The sequence below is a fragment of the Sus scrofa genome, chromosome 15, assembly GCF_000003025.6.
Source record: "Sus scrofa isolate TJ Tabasco breed Duroc chromosome 15, Sscrofa11.1, whole genome shotgun sequence".
NCBI classification, from domain to species: domain Eukaryota; kingdom Metazoa; phylum Chordata; class Mammalia; order Artiodactyla; family Suidae; genus Sus; species Sus scrofa.
In genome coordinates this window covers 117,629,781-117,649,527 of record NC_010457.5, presented here as the reverse complement: position 1 = coordinate 117,649,527, position 19,747 = coordinate 117,629,781, and the positions used below count along the sequence as shown (strand labels likewise).

The following is a 19,747-nucleotide window of genomic DNA, read 5'->3' as shown; positions in this document are numbered from 1 at the left end:
ACCAAGCTTTTTAGCTTTTATTTTTGGCCATGCCCTCGCCATATGGAAATTCCTCACCCAGGGATCGAACCTGTGCCATAGCAGTGACAATGCTGGATCCTTAACCCGCTGAGCCACCAGGGAACTCCTTAACCAAGCTTTTTAGAACCATGATTAGAGGAAACTCTCAGGAGCAAAATCCCCTATGAGGAAACTAGTGAGACCTAAAGATTCCTGTGTCACCTACCATGGTGTCTGCTCAGTTTCTTTGGCTTAGTGATGAACCTTAGATATTTGCACAGGTAGTAAAGTTTTAGGATGAGCTGAGCTCCAGGAGGCAGGGCTGCTCCTATATTTCTCACAAATAATCATGTGTAATGTTTGTCAAACTACGAGCCTATAACTAAGACAAATTAAATATAACACTGAACACTATGGATCCAAGATTATTAAAATTTAATGCTTTATTTTTTTAAAAAGGTTTTTTCAGAATCCCATACATGACTTTTCACCTACACATAAGCAGGGTATAAAATAAAGTGTGATGAAGTCAGTGATGGAAGAGTCAAAGGTTCATCAGTGATGGAAGAGCCGAAGGTTCGTGTGAGCAAGGACTATTCCTAGCTCATCACAAGCAGCAATCACAACTTTGTCAGCAGCGGAACCGGAGGGAGCAGCGATGTAGGCAACACCACTCTGAGGGGGAGACAGAGACTGACTCTCAAACACAACCTTATGCAAAACATGCCAGGATTCAAACTCCCCTATAAAAAGCATAAACTAACGAGTCACAGTGCAGACCGATTCACTCAGTCAACAAGGCAAAATAACAGGATTTGGGTTACCCATACATCAAATGGAGATGTCACAATAATTCACTAGATATTACTGATATGCCACATCACCATAATTTGGATATATAATATAACCCCTAGGACTGAAAAGTCAGAAGCAATATTTCTGAAATAGTTTCTGCATCATGACCAAAGCTATGCAAATGCACACCGGTTCCATACTTACCCTTTTAGCTCTGTCTACATTATCCCGGAAAGGAAAGAAGGCGTCAGAGCTGATGCAAACGTCCCTAAGTTTGTCAATCCATTCCTTCTTCTCTGCCTCAGTTAATAACTCAGGGACCTCCTCAAATAGTGCCTTCCACTTTGCCAAATCTTCACCCTATGAGTTGGGGGGAGGTGAGGGGAAAGACAAGGTTTACGCCATCTTTAGTACTATCTGATGGAAAGAGAATTGCAGAAAACACTTCCTAGGACTTCTCAATTACAAATAACCACTCTTATTTACATCCAAGTCCATATTTCTAGGACCTTTTTTTGATGCTGTTTACCATTTCATTAAGGAAGAGTGTTAAGTACCAAATAAAGCTTTTATCATTTATAAGTCAGTTTATTACAAATGTATTTTGTTCTTTAATCTCTGCCTAAGTTAAGTCTACTGCTTTATACCCCTGTATCAAAGGAAGCAAGGAAACCAATGGTGGACGCTCCAGAATGACATTTCTACAGTAATTAGTCTCAAGTATACAGCCAATCTCATAGACAAATTAGAACGTGATTCATATTTTTTAAAAGTGCTTTTATTTTGAGTGATTTTTTTTTTTTAGCTTAAACAAAATATTTTTATTCTTATGGGACTTATGTCAGAATTTATTACGTAATATCAAACAGAAAAAGGAAGTAAAAAAGTTTAAAAAAAAAAAAAAGGCTGTTTTAAGCACTTCATGGCTGCAAGTACCGCTGATCCTGTTGAGTACAACCTGGATCCCTGTCCCTGACTGGACAGAGATGGGCTGGACAGAGGTCACTGGCCCCCCAGAAGATTACCAGTTTTTGATTACCAGGCTTCTCTTTTTGTTTTGCATCCAGTCCTTGTTGAGCACTTCTATTTCCAGAAACTGCAGTAAATCCTATTCTTTTGGCAGGCTATCTGCAATTTTAATGCCCCCATATACGTATCTTCTTCAAAGCAGAAGACACTAAAGAACTTAAAATGTGACAAAAGCATATTGTGCTGTTAATGGAGCTTGTAGAAAATTTGGGGGAAGACAATGGTTACATGCTACTAGGCAATCTGTGTGCAATGCTGAATACACACCTACCATGCAGCAAGCAACACATCTGGCACTATTGCAGGTACCCCAAATGGATGAAAAACAGCCCCTGTCATCAAAACGTCAACAGGAAAGGTACAAACACACAAAACTAAACCAATGGCTATAATCTAAAAAGACAGATGATTTGTGCATCAAAAAAGGATAAAGAACTACAAAGAAAGGTAAATGAGACAGAAGAAGTCTAGATTAGTAATTTTAGACAATATAGAACTTTAAGAGCTTTCCTCTTTGTAGTGATGAAGGTAAAGTCTGTTACACAGAAAATACACTCCACTCAGACCCAAGAACAGTCCTTTACCTCGCCGATGGTTCCAGTAACATACTGATCGATGGCATTGGAGATTTCTGCTCTCTTCACTCCAGTTTTAAACTTCATGGAAAGCACCTGTGGGTGATGTCTAAGCCACCAATAGTTTGCCTTGTCCCCTGCAAGGCGAGTGCAGTGTATCCGAGACTGCTGTCCTGCTCCAATGCCAATGATCTGAAGAACACAGACATTAGAATGAGTATCTCTTCCAACACATTTTTCTCAATGGGTCTTCTGTACATATTCCCAAATCTATCAATTTTGTAGAGAAAAAAAATCAGGCTGAAAAATGGAAATGCAAATAATTTTTAAGTCATTAAAAAGGTTAAATGTAACATATATAACTATTTACATGTTTTACCACTTCAGTGACATGTGAGGTATAGTTAATATCTGGAGGTTTCCAGAACTCCTAGACATCAGTGGTGAAGTGTGGTCTTACTGGAACTTACTAGACAGTAAGACACAATCTCCCGGGTTTTTGTTACCACAGATGCACCATTACTAAAATTCTGAATTTGAAGGGTCGTCTAGGTCACATGCCAATTCATATCCACCCTCCCCTCCCACTTATGGGCCAAATAATTTAACAAATGCCTAGAGAGGAGCTTAAGAGACACTAAGAAGAAAAGGTCCTGAAGCTATGGCAAAACCAGTCTGCCCTAAAGCTAGGCGGGCCTGGTGATGAGCCAGGTCCGTTCTGAGCTCCACAGCTGGTGCACCAGGAAAGAAGCTAAACACTTAGCTTAACGTCAGATAGTGAGAGATGTTCAATGTCTTGATTGTGGCAGTGGTCAAGCAACAATATAATCTGTGCAAACTGGTCAAACGCTACACTTCAGGGTGAATTTTACTGTGTAAATTATGCCTCAGTAAACCTAAAACTAATTTTTAAAAGATCATGTTAACTCCTAGTCTGTGGGTTCTTGGTAAAATAACCTGAGAAGTAAAAATACCCTTCAACTGGGCTGGTGAGTGGCACTACTGTTGTGCTCCCTCTTCACTGGAAATACTACTGATAGGGAGGAGGGGAGGGAATAAACTAGTTTCACAGCAGCTTTTAGAGTCCCACTAGTCCAAAATGTACCAACTCATGCCAGGAGAGAGGCAATATGACCAATTTGAATACTTGGTTCCAAAGATAACTCCATAATCACTGAGTAAATACTGATAAACCCAGAAGAGAGAAAATTGGTAAGTTTTCCTTTTTGAGCTGTCTAATACCTGAGGCAGAAGGATTTTTGAGTATCATTTTGTAAAACAACAGTTCCCCCCAAGATGAGCTGGACACCTTGGGTTACCTGCCCATTCTTGGCATAGCACACGGAGTTAGACTGAGTATACTTGACAGCAATGGTGGCTACAATGAGGTCTCTGAGTGCAGATTCTGGCAACTGAAACACACAGAATGGATAAATTGCATCAGGCTTTTTTAAAAACTTCATTTAAGTATCTCATGTGTCATTTATTGTAAAAGATCCATAACACAGTTCTCTCTCTCAAACGACAGAGTGAAATCAAATGTTCATAGGAGACACTATCATGTTTTACTGAAAGAATCATATTCAATATATTTGTCATGGAACTCTGCACGATGCCTAATGCATCAGACTCAAACTGATGCCACTTTGCAGTAACTTTGGCTAAATCGGTTTACATATCAGGCTAGATATGAAACGCCATATCCACTCCAAAGCTAACAAATAGCATCTTCTCCACCACCGTACCAACATATAACTGGAGATGTCATAAAACTTATGTTCAGAAAAAAAAAACAGAATAGTTTTCACAAACATTACAAACAATTCTGATGCACACACAGCCAAGGCTGTTCAGGGAAAAATCAAATTAGGATCATTTTCTGGTTTACCTGGGATATTCTAAGTAGAAAGGATTCTAAAATATATTATGAACTATCAGTTCAAACAGAATGAAATGGCTATTATAACTAAAAATGTCACTACCTTAAATATAAAAAGCAAATACAAACTAAAAAGGATAAGATCTATGTCACTATACAAAGTGGATAAAGACATAAGCAACAAGTAGTTAATAAATTTGCTAACTGAAAAACTGCTAAGTCAGACTTCATCAAAATTAAACTTCGGTTTGAAAGATCCTAGATTAAGAGGATAAATAGACAAACTATAGACTGTGAGAAAAGATTTGCAAGTCTTAGATCCAAGAACTAGTATCTAAAATAGGTAAAGACTTTTTACAGCTCAATAAGAAAACAAATCTAATTAGAAAATAGGCAAAGACATGAAGAGACATTTTAAGAAAAAGGATATACACATGAAAAAAAAAGTCCATCACTAAGGCACTGGGAAATGCAAATCAAAACCATGAGATATAGCTTACACACATCTCTAAAAAGAAAGTGACTATACTGATAAGCTGGTAAGGATGCAGAGAAACTGGATCATTCATACATTGCTGGTGTAAAATAAAAAGTGATGCAGCCTCTTTGGAAAACAATATGGAAGTTTTCTTAAAAAACTAAATATACAACCATAATACTACCCAGCACCCAGCAAATACACTCCCCTGTCTAAAACAGAGAAATGAGACATCAGGTTCACACAAAAGCCTGTCCACGAATGTACTATGAATGAAAGTTACAGAAAGGGGAACAGATTAGTGGTTGCCCAAGGTTACAGACGGAGTGGAGGAGAGACGCGTGTGTGTAAAAGGGAAAAGGGGCCTCCTTGCAGTGACTGTAGAAGTGTTCTGTGCCTTGACTTTATTGATGTCGATATCAAGGGTGCGATACTGAATTACAGTTTTGCAAGACATTTCTAATAGGGAAAGAAATGGGGTGAAGAGTAAATGGGAAATATCAAAGCTGCATGTGTATCTATAATTTTTATTTTTTAACTAGAAAATTAGAAGCTTAATTAACAACCACTGTTAAAACGTTTTAAGAACTTACCATTCTAAGGTACTACTGATCTAGTATACCCTTTCCTATCTACAACTGCTCTTTAGAGTCACCAACTATATATTTTAGTCCTCTGATTTTAAGAAAGATTAATAAGAAAAGCCAGCCTTCTTACCTGTCTACCTTAAAATATAACTCTGGTATACGGAGTTAAGATCAAGGAATATGGTTTTCGTTTGTTTGTTTTTGTCTTTTTTTTTTTTTTTTTTGCTATTTCTTGAGCCGCTCCTGAAGCATATGGAGGTTCCCAGGCTAGTGGTTGAATCGGAGCTGCAGCCACCGGCCTACGCCAGAGCCACAGCAACACTGGATCCGAGCCGCGTCTGCAACCTACACCACAGCTCACGGCAACGCAGGATCGTTAAACCACTGAGCAAGGGCAGGGACTGAACCGCAACCTCATGGTTCCTAGTCGGATTCGTTAACCACTGCGCCACGATGGGAACTCCCATGCTTTTTGGGTTTTTTTGGTTTTTTGTCTTTTTTTTTTTTTTAAGATCAAGGAATATGAAACACATTAAGGGGGATTGGGAGTGAGGGAACCCAGTATAAAAAGTTCAAACAAATTAAAATATTAAGAAATGAGAAGGAGTTCCCATCATGGCGCAGTGGTTAACGAACCTGACTAGGAACCATGAGGTTGCAGGTTCGGTCCCTGCCCTTGCTCAGTGGGTTAATGATCCGGCGTTGCCGTGAGCTGTGGTGTAGGTTGCAGACGCGGCTCGGATCCCGCGTTGCTGTGGCTCTGGCGTAGGCCGGTGGCTACAGCTCCAATTCGACCCCTAGCCTGGGAACCTCCATATGCCGCGGGAGTGGCCCAAGAAATAGCAAAAAGACAAAAAGCCAAAAAAAAAAAAAAAAAAAAAAAGAAATGAGAAAAGAGGAAAAAATTCAAGCATGTTCATTAATACTTAATACATACTCCTTATGCTTCTCCTCCTTTCTTAGGACTGAAACTGTTCTAGACCTAATAATAAGAGCTGTTAATTTTGAGGCTGGAATATTAACAGAAATCTGCTTTAAAAGCAGAGAGGGGAATATAAAGGAGGAGAAAACCATCATTCTCATCTTTAGGTTTCCAAATTTCCATTAAAAAATATATGAACAAGTAGAGAAGAATTTAGATAAAAGATTAAAAGCATACTCTTGTAAAACAAACAAAAAAATACACCCAAGTTAGCACAGCCAGAGGCACAAAACCTTCTAAGTTCTAATAAATTATTAATCAGTCTAATACCTATAAATCAACAAACCTATAAACTTACAGAAGAGTCTCAAAAGGTAGGCATGGTTGCCAACCTGGGCACCAAGGAATCTTAATCAATATCCTTTCAGTATTTTTAAAAATATATCAATTAACCAACCAGGTTAATAAAGTTTAAAAAAGGGGGGGGGGGGTCATTTTACTGTGAGCTGCCTAAAGTAATACTGCTACCGCAGCAACGCAGGGCCTTGATGAAAGCAGTGGATTCCCAAGGACTGAAAAAGATTTCTACCTGATTCTGACATGTTCCTTTACTTCAGGGCACCATTAAGTTGCAAAGATAAAAATTACAGAACACCCAGTAAGTCACCAAAGGTCAAGTCCTAATCATTATGTGCTTATTAACGGAACTATGCCGGTAAAAATTTTACAGCTCATTTTCAGCATTCTACTTAAAGCTTCAGGACTAAGACCTTGAAACAACAGTCAACTCATTTTCCACTTTTGTTGCAAGAAATAACTTAAGAGACTGATCCTTTCCTAAGAATACACAGAAAAACTGAACACAGAGCAAATAAAATATCAAGTACTGGGAGGCAGGAGGCAAAGACCCCAGAGATAAAGAAGCAGGAGAGATGCGGGTGACCACGCCTTCCCCCTCAAGACATCCTCCAAGTTGCAGGGCAGTAACCAAGGGGTAAATGAGTCAGGCTCCACTTTGGCAGTCTTGTGGATGAAGGGGGAAAACTGGAGTTGAGTGTGTTCACCAGGGAGAAACCCTGGCAGACACCTGGTGCTCTCAGCAGAGCAGGGTGAACCACAAACAGACCAGCCCTCACAGAGACTGAAGCTCAATTCAAATCAGCCCAGTTCCTGCCACGATGAAGATGCTCTGTCTGCCAAAGATGTAGGTCAACTCTACGGGGGGAAAAAACACCATTCGGATCCTTAAACGTAAACAGACCCCGTGGAGTTTCAGCCAAAAAACAAACAAACAAACAAACAAACAAAAAAAAACAACCTGATCTATAGTCAACCTACGACAGAAATGAAAAATTTTACTGTGGCAACCTGAGGATTCTAACCCAGGAGACAGGACCTCAGAAAGCTTCGAGAACTGTTCCAAATAGATAATGGGGGAGTCAATATATGTGTGATTAATGGAGGGGTACATGTGATCAAGCATACAAATTGGTAGAAGGTTACTGCTATTCCCAAGGAACAGATATCTTGCAGTTAATGGTTTTACTGCTTTTCTAAGTAAGGGACGATGCAAGAAACTGGGTTCACAAAACCTGAAAATATCCAACAATCTGAGAACAAGTTCTGCCAGTTTTCCCAGTGCACAAAGTGCCTCATCCTGATCCTCACCCTGAATTCCTTTCAGTGAATGCAGTGGCTAATGACTTGATTCTTGCAGAACTGGATGGTGGGTGATATTTTTTATTTTATTATCCCTTCCGTTCTGGCCTTAATTTCAATCAAGGTTTGGGAAGCATTCTGTGACTAACTTGTCCCATAATGCTAGGAATGCTCATTCAGTTTAAGTAAGGATTTCTTTGACAGGCCACTCTATGTGCTATACTGGACTATTAACAGTAACCAAAAGCATCTGGACCGCCTATCTTACTAGTCTGTCATGGTCCATGAAATGGATCCTTCTTGTTGCTTCTTCCCGTATCTAGAGTTACCCTATTATAATCACTGATCTTAAAGAAGGGTATATTTGACCAATCATTTTAAGTCGCCTAGTCATCCTTATTTTTATCAGAGGTTCAGCCACACATGGAGTAATGCGAAAAACAATAATCTTGTGAAACAGTAATAATACAAGCACCATTAATAAGGTCATAAGTAAGGATTTAAGTGAAGAACTTTCATTAGGTGTGTCCCAGTATCACCCCAGGTTGGCTGATGCATTTTTTTCTGAACCAGTTGCTATCTTTTATTTATTTATTTATTTATTTTTAAATTTAGGGCCGCACCCACGGCATATGGAGGTTCCCAGGCTAGGAGTCAAATCAGAGCTGTAGCCACTGGCCGATGCTACACCCACAACTACACTGGATCTGAGTGAAGCCTGTGACCTACACCACTGCTCACAGCAACACCGGATCCTTAACCCACTGAGCAAGGCCAGGGATCGAACCTGTGTCCTCACGGATGCTAGTCAGATTCGTTAACCACTGAGCCATGAAGGGAACTCCCAGTTGCTATCTTTAAGGGAAGTGAAATATTGGCATTGTACATAAAGTTCACCCAAGATATCTGCACATACAAGGCGAGTGGTGGGTCACTGTGACCCCTCATAGGATTGAAAATGGAATGTTATCTTCTAAGCAGTTACATGGTTGGCACCGGAAGAAGAAAAATTGATCTTTAAGGCTGAGCAGGCATTTCTGCCATTGGGGGAGTCTGGTTAATGCATAATGCAGGTCCACAATGTACACTAAAGGGGAGGGAGAAGCCCAAAGGGCAGAGGATAAGTTTCGTCTTTAAATTTTTCTTGTCTTGGCTTAAAATATGAATTTTTATTTCATCAAGAGCCGATGCCAAGCATTCAATCAAAAATACCAGGCATATCAGCAGGCAAAACCAAAAAACAATGGAGTCAGTTACATATCTGAATTATTGAAGGAAAAAAAGGATAAGAAACATTAGACCCAGCAAAAACATCCTTTAAAACTGAAGGCCCAACTAAGAGATTTCAATAAAACAAGTACCACTCATTCATATCCTTACTGTAACACTGGGCAAATTTCTTAAGTCTCCTCTCTGTCACAATTTTGTGATCTTTACAATAGAGACGATAGTAATCAGGTCCCACCCAGAGGGAGCTATGCATATTAAATCATACAATACCTGTAAACACAAAGAGAAATCACTATTATGCCAGGACTATGTCCCTCAAAACAATGCCAGAGCAAAGTCGTGACTGAAAACGGAAACAACCTAAATATCCATCATAGCACATGGACTGCCATGTGGCCTTTCGGAGGAAGATGTGGATCTACCTTTATTGATACAGAAACACACTTGCAGCTTAGTGCATGGGAAAAAGTCAAGTTACAGAAGAGACATGATCCCAGTTACGCAGAATTGAAAATATCTTTATACATATGCACAGAAATTTCTAACATGGTCTTCTATTCATTTTTTAAGCTCTCAAATTTATCTGACAACTCAGAGGGAGCTAGCTTTTCCCTATCAACTGGTTTTAAATATGGGCCTTAATAAATGCATAAGCTTATAAATATTAAAAGCAATCTTCTGAGGGAGTTCCCACCATGGCAGAGTGGGTTAAGAATCCAACTGTAGTGGCTCGGGTTGCAGCAGAAGTGTGGGTTCCATCCTCGGCCTGGCACAGTGGGTTAAAAAATCCAGTGTTGCCTCAGTTGCAGTGGAGTAGGCCCAAGAACTTCCATATGCCACAGGTACAACCATAAAAATTAAAAAACAAAACAAAAAACCCCCCAGATCTACTGAATTGCTAGTATCCAGTTCATATATTTTCAAACTTACATCTTTATTCTTGGTAACAATGTTGCTAAATAATGATCTGTCGATGACACCATTATTTCTCTTCTGGCTTAAACGAAGACCAAAGAGAGTTCGAACTTCATTTTCATCTGGATTGTAAGAATGATCCATCTAAAGAAAATAAAAATTTAAAGAGTTACAAAGTAAAAAATATGTCTACAACCCTTAAAATTTTTTTTACTTAACTTATGTACAAAATATTTCATTTTAGGAGTTCTCTTGAGGCACAGTGGGTTAAGGATCCAATGTTATTGCAGTGGCTTGGGTTGCTGCTGTGACTAGGTTTGATCCCTGGCCTGGGAATTTCCACGTGCCAAGGGCACAGCCAAAAAAAATTTGTTTCATTTTAATCAAATGCATTTTTTGTAACTTAAGCTTGTGTAAGATCATTTAATGATGTGTGTAGTAGAATGGTCAGGCATCAATGTTTTGCTCCAAGAAATTTTATAGGTTTTATAACCTTATGGGGTTTTATAACTTAAATGAAACATATAAAAACCAGTGATTCCAATAGACCTTTTTGGTTTCAATAACTGAAAGCAATATCTGTATAGTTTTGTGGGGTTTTTTGTCTTTTTTTTTGTCTTTTTGTCTTTTGAGGGTCGTACCGGTGGCATATGGAGTTTCCCAGGCTAGGGGTCTAATCTGAGCTGTTACTGCTGGCCTATGCCACAGCCACAGCAACACCAGATCCTTAACCCACTGAGCGAGGCCAGGGATCAAACCCACAACTTCATGGTTCCTAGTCTGATTTGTTTCTGCTGCGCCATGATGGGAACTCCCAGGTTTTTTTTTTTTTTAAAAAAGAATAGCAGGAGTTCCCGTCGTGGCGCAGTGGTTAACGAATCTGACTAGGAACCATGAGGTTGCGGGTTCGGTCCCTGCCCTTGCTCAGTGGGTTAACGATCCGGCGTTGCCATGAGCTGTGGTGTAGGTTGCAGACGCAGCTCGGGTTTGGTGTTGCTGTGGCTCTGGCGTAGGCCGGTGGCTACAGCTCCGATTCGACCCCTAGCCCGGGAACCTCCATATGCCGCAGGAGCAGCCCAAGAAATAGCAAAAAGACAAAAAAAAAAAAAAAAAAAAAAAAAGGAATAGCATATAAAACAGATTTGCTAAAAAACATGCAGTGTCACAAAAATTAACCTCTTAATTTTCCCTTTTCTTCCTAAAAATCTATTACTAAGACTTAAAATAAAAAGTTACAGCATTTGAAGTTTATGTTTTGTTTTTTTTGTCATGTCCACAGCACATGAAAGTTCCCGGGCCAGGGACTAAACCTGGGCCACAGCACAACCCAAACCACTGCAATGGCAGTGCCAGGTCCTTAACCCACTGCACCACAAAAGAACTCCTACTTGTTATTTGAAAAGGAGTATGTCATTTTTTGCAATCTTCCTCTCCCAAATGTTGAACTGAAAAGACAGTAAAGACATGGGATTAATCTGCATAAGACCACTCTCTCCCTAGGTATTTTTCTAAACTTGACAATTTTCTTCATTTATTCTTTGAATGATCTTTGACTTAGAAAGCACTAATACCTATATCTTACAAGCAAACTCTCAGGTAGGCTTAATTTACATTTTCCTGCACGCTAAAATGGTCTCTTTCTCTTTGCATCATAAAATTTCTGAAATGGGAGTTCCTGTCATGGTTCAGTGGTTAATGAACACGACGAGGAACCATGAGGTTGCGGGTTGGATCCCTGGCCTCGCTCAGCGGGTTAAGGCTCTAGCGTTGCCGTGAGCTGTGGTGTAGGTCGCAGACACGGCTCGGATCCTGCGTTGCTGTGGCTCTGCCGTAGGCTGGCGGCTACAGCTCCGACTGGACCCCTAGCCTGGGGACCTCCATATGCCACAGGTGTGGCCCTAGAAAAAGACCAAGAAAGGCAAGAGAAAAAAAAAAAAAAAAAAATTCTAAAATTGAGATATGTCTTCCTATTGATGTCCAAAAAAAAACAACCCCACAAAACTTGTCAATAACCAGGCAGATAAATACAGTTTCATTGTTGTAATTTTATGTACATGTATGTAAACTTAGCCAAACTCTCAAAGTACCATTCTTTTGACACCTGAAACACAATACTGTCTGGTGCTGAAAGTCACGATCAGGGTCAGGCTCAGGGCTTGGAAAACATTCTCCATCATGCAACAAGTAACTGCTAATAGCCGTAAGTACTACTCTTGACAACAACCAAATGGTTGATTAGGAGTGAAGAATGCAGTGGCAGCTAAGTGGTTAAACTTTCTGTCAAGTAGCTTCTTAAAAAGTATTATATTTAATGTGGCTTTTTTTTCCCTTCTTTCCTTGAAAAGCTGACACAGAATCTATGGTGAACCATACAATTATTGGTCTGTGTGTGTGTGTGTGTGTGTGTGTGTGTGTGTGTGTGTGTGTGTGTGTGTGTGTCTTTTTAGGGCCATTCCTGCAGCATATGGAGGTTCCCAGGCTAGGGGTTGAATCAGAGCTGCAGCCACTGGCCTACGCCACAGCAACAGCAACACCAGATTTAAGCCACATCCGTAACCTACACCACAGCTCACAGCAACGAAGGATCCTTAACCTATGGAGCAAGGCCAAGGATCAAATATGGGTCCTCATGGTTGCTAGTCAGATTCATTTCCGCTGAGCCACGATGAGAACTCCCAATCACTGGTGTCTTAAAATGAAGAATAACAACTTCTTATACAGGATTTGGATTCCATAGATCTTTTATATTAATACCTTATGAAAAACAGTATTACAGATTTCTACTTTCAAATCAAATAACTTTTTGCTTGGAGTTCCCGTTGTGGCTCAGCAGGTTAAGAACTGACTAGTATCCATGAGGATGTGAGTTGATCCCTGGCCTTGCTCAGGGGGTTAAGGATCCAACTTTGCTGTAAGCTGAGGCATAGGTCGAAGATGTGGCTTGGATCTGATGTGGCGTAGGCCAACAGCTACAGCTCTGATTCAACCCCTAGCTTGGGAACCGCCACAGGCCACAGATGCAGCCCTAAAAAAAAAAAAAAAAAAACTTTTTGCTTTTATCCACGCACAATCTTAAACTATGGGCTAGTTTCTCTAACATATAAGAGCTTGTAAAAATCAGTAAGAAAAAACTCAACAATCTATTAGAAAAACTGGCAAAGAATATTGGCAGACGGTTCATAAAAGGGCAGTAAACATACTTTTAACCATGAAAAGGTGTTCACTCCTTGCACAATGAGAAATTAAAACTGCAGTGAGATGTCATTTTCATCAAACTATTAATATGAAAAAGGTAAAATACTTGATGCTAGCAAAGGCGTTGGGAAAGAGGCACCCTTACACATTCTCATTAAGACATAAAATTGTTTGTACAGCATTAAGAGGAGCAGCATCTATCATTCAAAGTTACCAATACACACAGCCTGTGCCCCAGTCCTAATTTCACTCTTAGGACTCTCCCCTTAGCTTATTCACTGCAAGGTGTGTGTAGTAGCTGAAGACTGGCTAGATAACATACACAGATAGGGGGATAAACCTCCAAAATGATGGAGCAAGGTACATGCGTCTCACTGGGAAGGGGAAAAAAAAGGAAAAGAAATGCAAATGCAAATATTTTCTAAATATGTATAGGCTATGCATGTCAGGAAAGATGAGCAATAAATTAAAAATATCAGTTATTTAAAAAAGGTAACTTGGACTTCCCATTGTGGCTCAGTGAGTTAAGAACCCAATATAAGTCTCCATGAAGATGAAGTTTCTATCTCTGGCCTCACTCAGTGGACTAAGGATGATGCATTGGCACAAGCTGTGGCACAGATGGCAGATGCAGCTTGGATCCAGTGTTGCTGTGGCTGTGGCCTCAGGTGCAGACCCTTAGCTTGGGAACTTCCATATGCCGCAGGTGCAGCAAGGTAGGAGAAATAAGAAAGTGGCAGCAAGCAGAAGGGAAAGATGAGGAGACGTCATCAAATAACTTTTAATGCCTTCTGAATAGAAAACCTCCATGTACATACATTACTTTTTTAAAAATTAAAATTAAGGGTAAGAAAGCTATCTTGATCTTAATCCTCCAAAACTAAAAATTTGCAGGATTAAGGATAAAGAAATTGTAGTAAATAAGGATAAATTAGAAGGGTGTCAGCATAAAAGACAAAATACAAGAGCAAATCACTGTTTCAACATGAAGTGCACTAACCTGAAGAACACAGTAGTTCCCATTTTTCTTTTTAGAAAGTATTTTCAAAGCTTCATCGTCATATCCCGGGGCAACAATACCATCAGATACCTATATACATATTAAATATGAATTTCTATCTTTAAAGATTAGAGAATGATTCTTAACCAATCTATAGACAATTTTCTGTCATAAATAATGCAGTAGCAGTTTCTGGTTTCTACCTCCACTAGATAATATGAACCCAATACTTGGAAAAGATAAGTCTATGCTAGCATATAGCTGTCTACAGCTGATCTTATCTCATTGGCTGTGCTTTTGGTTGTTTGTTTCAATTTTAACTAGAGAATATACGAATGATACACTGTAATACACGTTCCTTAGGAAGAAAAATGATTTTTGCTATTCTGCTCATGGGGTGGTTTTATACTAGAAAAAGTATTCTAGTCCCAGAACGTGGTCAAATGATCTGAGGCAAGGCAGGCAAGCAAATGAGTCAATGGAAACCAGAGAGTTAACATATTATAGCTAAAGATAAAAAGTCATAGCTCATACCCCAAAGCCTTGTGCTATAAAACCTAGAATGCAGCATTCCAGCTCCACTGCACCTGGAGTTGGCAGGGGTGATGGTAAGAATCCTAAAGCAACTAAATATTGTCAAGCCTGAGGCCCTATTAGCCTTAATTGCTGACTATTTGTTTCCCTCCAAGCTATCTGAGCTACCTTCATTTCTTCTATCTCCCCACCCCCAACAGTACCACCTCTACATCTTGGAGTGCTTGTTTGGTAAATTGATAGTGGTTAGTTCTTCCGAGTAGTTAGTAATTTTCCCCATCGTATGTAGTCTCTTTCACTACAGACCTAATATTTACAGTAAGGTTCATTATTCTATCTCCATATAAGCTGGCATCCTCCGATTTTCAGAAGTAATAACTTTGGCATTAAGATAAAGGCTACTAGAAAATTTAAAAGAATATATAAAACTTTATTAATAGCCATATACAAATACTACAGGTTACGGTTTCAATGGACACCATGAACAAATAAACCTCGACTTGGTTATGTATGGATCAAGATACAGAATGTCCACTAACCTCTCTGGAGATAATTTTGGCAGTGGGGACATCACAAACATCAGATAATGCAACAAAGTCACCAAAGGAAGACATCCTATCAGCTCCTGAAAATAAAAATTAAAACGTGGTATTTATCACAGATTATCCTTCCACAGGAAAAGATAATGTTCAAAAAAACCCAACATGATCATATAAAATCTAACTTTAATTTTAGATTAATAAGTCACGTAAGTGAAATCATCAGTAAGCAATCAATACTCTTTAATGTTACCCTCTAGAGCAGTAGTCAGTAAGCTTTCTGTAAAGGGCCTGATAGCAAATATTTTTTAAGCTTTGCAGCCGCATGGTCCCTATTTCCACTCTGAAGTTGTGGTTAGAAATCAGACAGTGACAAAATAAAGGGACAAGGCCCTGTTCTAATCGAACTATATTTATAAAGATAGGTGATGGGCTGGATTTAGCCCATGAGCCATAGTTTGCTAACCTTTGTTGTAAAAGGTAAAGTTCCTCAATAATCTCCCATTAATGTTACAATAATATTCACAGGTTATTAAACTCAGGATCAGATATTTCCAGTTATATAACTTTAACCAAATCCAATGTACTTAAATAACCATACAATTTAAATTAAGCAATGCAAATGCATTCAATAGCCTAAACTGAAATTTATGCAACAAATTCCAATTGGGCTCCCCTTCATCACATTAAAATACTAATATATACTTTTATAAACAAATTTATTCCAAGGTTCTCACATAGTCATTTTTAAGGATTAATGAAAAACAAATTAAAATAATTTGAGATCTAACAATGAAACGAAGGATATTACTACGTTAAGATAAAATATTGTTTTTTGCTCAAAAAAAACAAAAACAAAAACAAGTAACAATTATTTTTCTGACCTCTTGCTCGTGCATATGCAGTGGATACGGGTGTGAGGGTTTTATACAGATCATGGACCATGCAGACTTTGGCTTCATCTTCACTGAGTGGAATTCCAACAGCAGCGCCTGGTAGAGAAAACCATAAATAAACCAAAAAATCTCAAGTTACTACTTGTCAATTTCTAAATCAAGACAGCGTTTTTCTAAACATCTAGTTTATGCAGCATAATTTCTAGTGCCTGTGCCCAGAAAATCCGCTTGGTTAGGTAATTAAACACCAAAAACAGAGCTGTAGGGGAGGGTGATAACAGAGCTGCCCATTGCTGGCACCAGGGGTATGAAGAAGCTACCTCAATACCGACACTCTCTCCTGTTGATATCACACACCTGTTTATTTCCCTGCTGCTCCCATTGTTTTAACATCCAAAAAATATCTGAGAACTAATTACGTGTTGAACTATCAGCAGATGAAATACATAGATAGCTATGTTGTAAAGTTGACTTAAATTTAGTAGCAAAAAGGTCTCTCATGCAATGGCCATGAAAAGTTAAAATGTCATAAAAACAACCTCATGTCTACTCAGCTACATTTCAACCATGTAGAAAAACATTTATTTTTAGTCAATGCAGTAAACAATATCATTTTTACATTCTAACACGTTTCCACTATAAAAAATAGAAAAACAAAAAAGCCAATTACCTGACCTTCCTATCTCAAAGTTATACATTATATATGTGTAAATATATGTGCATATATTATTGTCAGCAGAGTTTATCCAGTTACCACACTGATATTATTAACAGAGTGATTTCAGACTTCATAAAATGCTCGTATTTGCTTTGCTATTTTTTATTTTTATTCTTTTTTGGGGGGGGCTGTATGTGTGGATAGGCAAGTTCCCAGGTTAGGGGTTGAATCAGAGCTATAGCTGCCGGCCTACGACATAGCCACAGCAATGCAAGATCTGCCAGATCCAAGCCACACCTGTGACCTACACCACAGCTTATGGCAATGACAGATCCTTAGCCCACTGAGTGGGCCAGGGATGAATCAAACCCGCATCTTCATGGATACTAGTCAGGTTCAGGTTCCTTACCACTAAGCCACGATGGGAACTCCCCATATTTGGTTTAGATTCTTGTCAGAATTCAAAAAAGTTTAAAAAGTGCATTTTGGAATTCCTTTCGTGGCTCAGAGGTTAACGAACCCATGAGAATGTGGGTTTGATCCCTGGCCTCGCTCAATGGTTAAGGATCTGGCGCTGCCGTGAGCTGTTGTGTAGGTCACAGATGCAGCTCGGATCCCAGGTTGCTGTGGCTGTGGTATAGGTCAGCAGCTACAGCTCCAATTCGACTCCTAGTCTGGGAACCTCAATATTCCACAGGTGGGGTCCTAAAGACACACAAAAAATTTTATTTTGAGCAGTTTTGGAGAATCCCAGGGTACAGTGCTTTACCTGCTGGGCTGACATGTTTGAAAGAGGCAGCAGCTGCAATGCCTAAAGCTTCTTTGAGTTCCTTCACCAGCTGCCAGGCATTTAAAGCATCACACAAGTTTATAAATCCAGGAGCTCCATTCAGCACTACATATAATAAAAACATATACACACATTAACAAGCAAGGTTAATAAGGTCAGATTCAGGTATGTGTATTTCTAGGAAAAAAAATCAAGTCCACACAAATATGTTTCAAGTATAATCAGGAAGCAAACGGGTATATACAAACATATAAGAACTTGATAGACAAGAGAATAAAGCACCCAAGCCTGAGCCCATCTTACCAAAACAAACATGTGCACACACAGCACTGGTGGATCAAATCCAGCCAATTTATAAAACAGAGAATTCAGGAATGGGAAAACAGTATGACTAGTGACCATAAATGATCCACTTCAGTAGAGAACAAAGATCAAACAACTGCAGCAATTTTAGTGTAAAACTTACAGTATAAAAAATTTAAGTTGTAAATCTTGTCAATTTAAGGAACGTCATAAACTTTAGTAAGAGTTTAGTGGGTGAGACATGTAGGGAAAAAACTTATGTGTTGGGTTTTTCTTCTTTTATTTATTTTTGTCTTTTGTCTTTTGAGGGCCACACCTGTGGCATATGGAGGTTCCCAGGCTAGTGTCTAATCAGAGCTGTTGCTGCCGGCCTACACCAGAACCACGGCAACCTGGGATCCGAGCTGTGTCTGTGACCTACACCACAGCTAATGGCAATACCAGATCCTTAACCCACTGAGCGAGGCCAGGGATTGAATCCACAATCTCAAGGTTCCTAGTTGGATTCATTTCCACTGCGCCACGACGGGAACTCCTTTTTCTTCTTTTATGCTCGACTCAGGAGCTTAGCCTAAAGTTGAAATGCAGTTAAAAAGGAGACTACGACCTTTCAATGTCTATTTTCCCAACAAGGGCAGGACTTTTCAGAAGCCCAAGACCTTTTGTAAATTAAACATTTATCTATAAGTATATAAAGTATACTTTAAATATACTATACTACATATGCTTTAAGGATACTATAAGTATACAAAAAAAAAAATAGTGGGCACTAACAAAAAACAACTTTATAACTTCATTTCTTTTGTGTTATCTTGGATAGCAGACACTTTTAAAATCAAAACCTTGCCAAATATATGCTGAGTGCCCACTCTAATGCTAGGCACTATTCTAGGAACTTTGGATATTATCAGTGAATACAACAGTCCCTCCCCTAATTACTCTCATCATGGAGCTTATGAGAGGAGTTAGAAAGGAAACAAAATGGAGTTCCCATAGTGGCTCAGCAGTAAAGAACACAACTAGTGTCCATGAGGATGTGGGTTTGATCCCTGGCCTTGCTCAGTGGGTTAAGGATCCAGCATTGCCGTGAGCTGCAATGGAGGTCACAGCCTCGGCTCAGATCTGGTGCTGCTGTGGCACAGGACAGCACCTACAGCTCCGATTCGACCCCTAGCCTGGGAACTTCCACATACAGTGGATAAGGCCCTAAAAAGAAGAAATGAAACAAAATAGGCAATAAAACTATAAAATAGAAAATATTATGTATTTTACCCAAATGAGTTGAAAATCTGTGTCCACACAAAAACATGTACACAAATGTTTATAAAAGCTTTATTCACAAACTGCCAAAAATCGACCTTCTATTTTTGATGCTCTTCAATAGGTGAGTGGATAAGCAAACTGTGATACATCAACACACAATGAAATACTACTCAGCAATAAGAAATGAGTGACCAAAAGACACAGAGGAACCTTAAATGCATGCTGCTAAGGAAAGAAGTCAGTCCCAGTTTGAAAAGACTACTTACTAAATTTAGTTTTCAACTATATGACATTTGAAAAAAGACCAGTGGTTGCCAAGGGTGTGGGGAGCTGGAAGGGAGGGATTTTTTTTTTTTTTTTTTTTTTAAGGCTGTGCCTGTGGTATATGGAAGTTCCCAGGCTAGGAGTTGAATTAGAGCTGTAGCTGCCAGCCTATGCCACAGGCACAGCAACACCAGATCTGAGCCATGGCTCATAACAATGCCAGATCCTTAACCCAC

General features: G+C 39.3%; 1 protein-coding gene across 1 annotated transcript in view; it reads right to left on the bottom strand.

Moving 5' to 3' along the window:
• The window catches only part of ATIC (5-aminoimidazole-4-carboxamide ribonucleotide formyltransferase/IMP cyclohydrolase), a 31,480-nt gene continuing 12,197 nt past the window's right edge, over positions 465-19,747 (bottom strand). The window contains 9 exon segments of the mRNA NM_001130736.1: positions 465-675; positions 1,000-1,155; positions 2,409-2,591; positions 3,719-3,811; positions 10,085-10,213; positions 14,265-14,354; positions 15,338-15,423; positions 16,222-16,329; positions 17,661-17,786. Of these exon segments, the coding sequence (NP_001124208.1) occupies positions 556-675; positions 1,000-1,155; positions 2,409-2,591; positions 3,719-3,811; positions 10,085-10,213; positions 14,265-14,354; positions 15,338-15,423; positions 16,222-16,329; positions 17,661-17,786 (1,091 nt within the window). The 3' untranslated portion in view covers positions 465-555.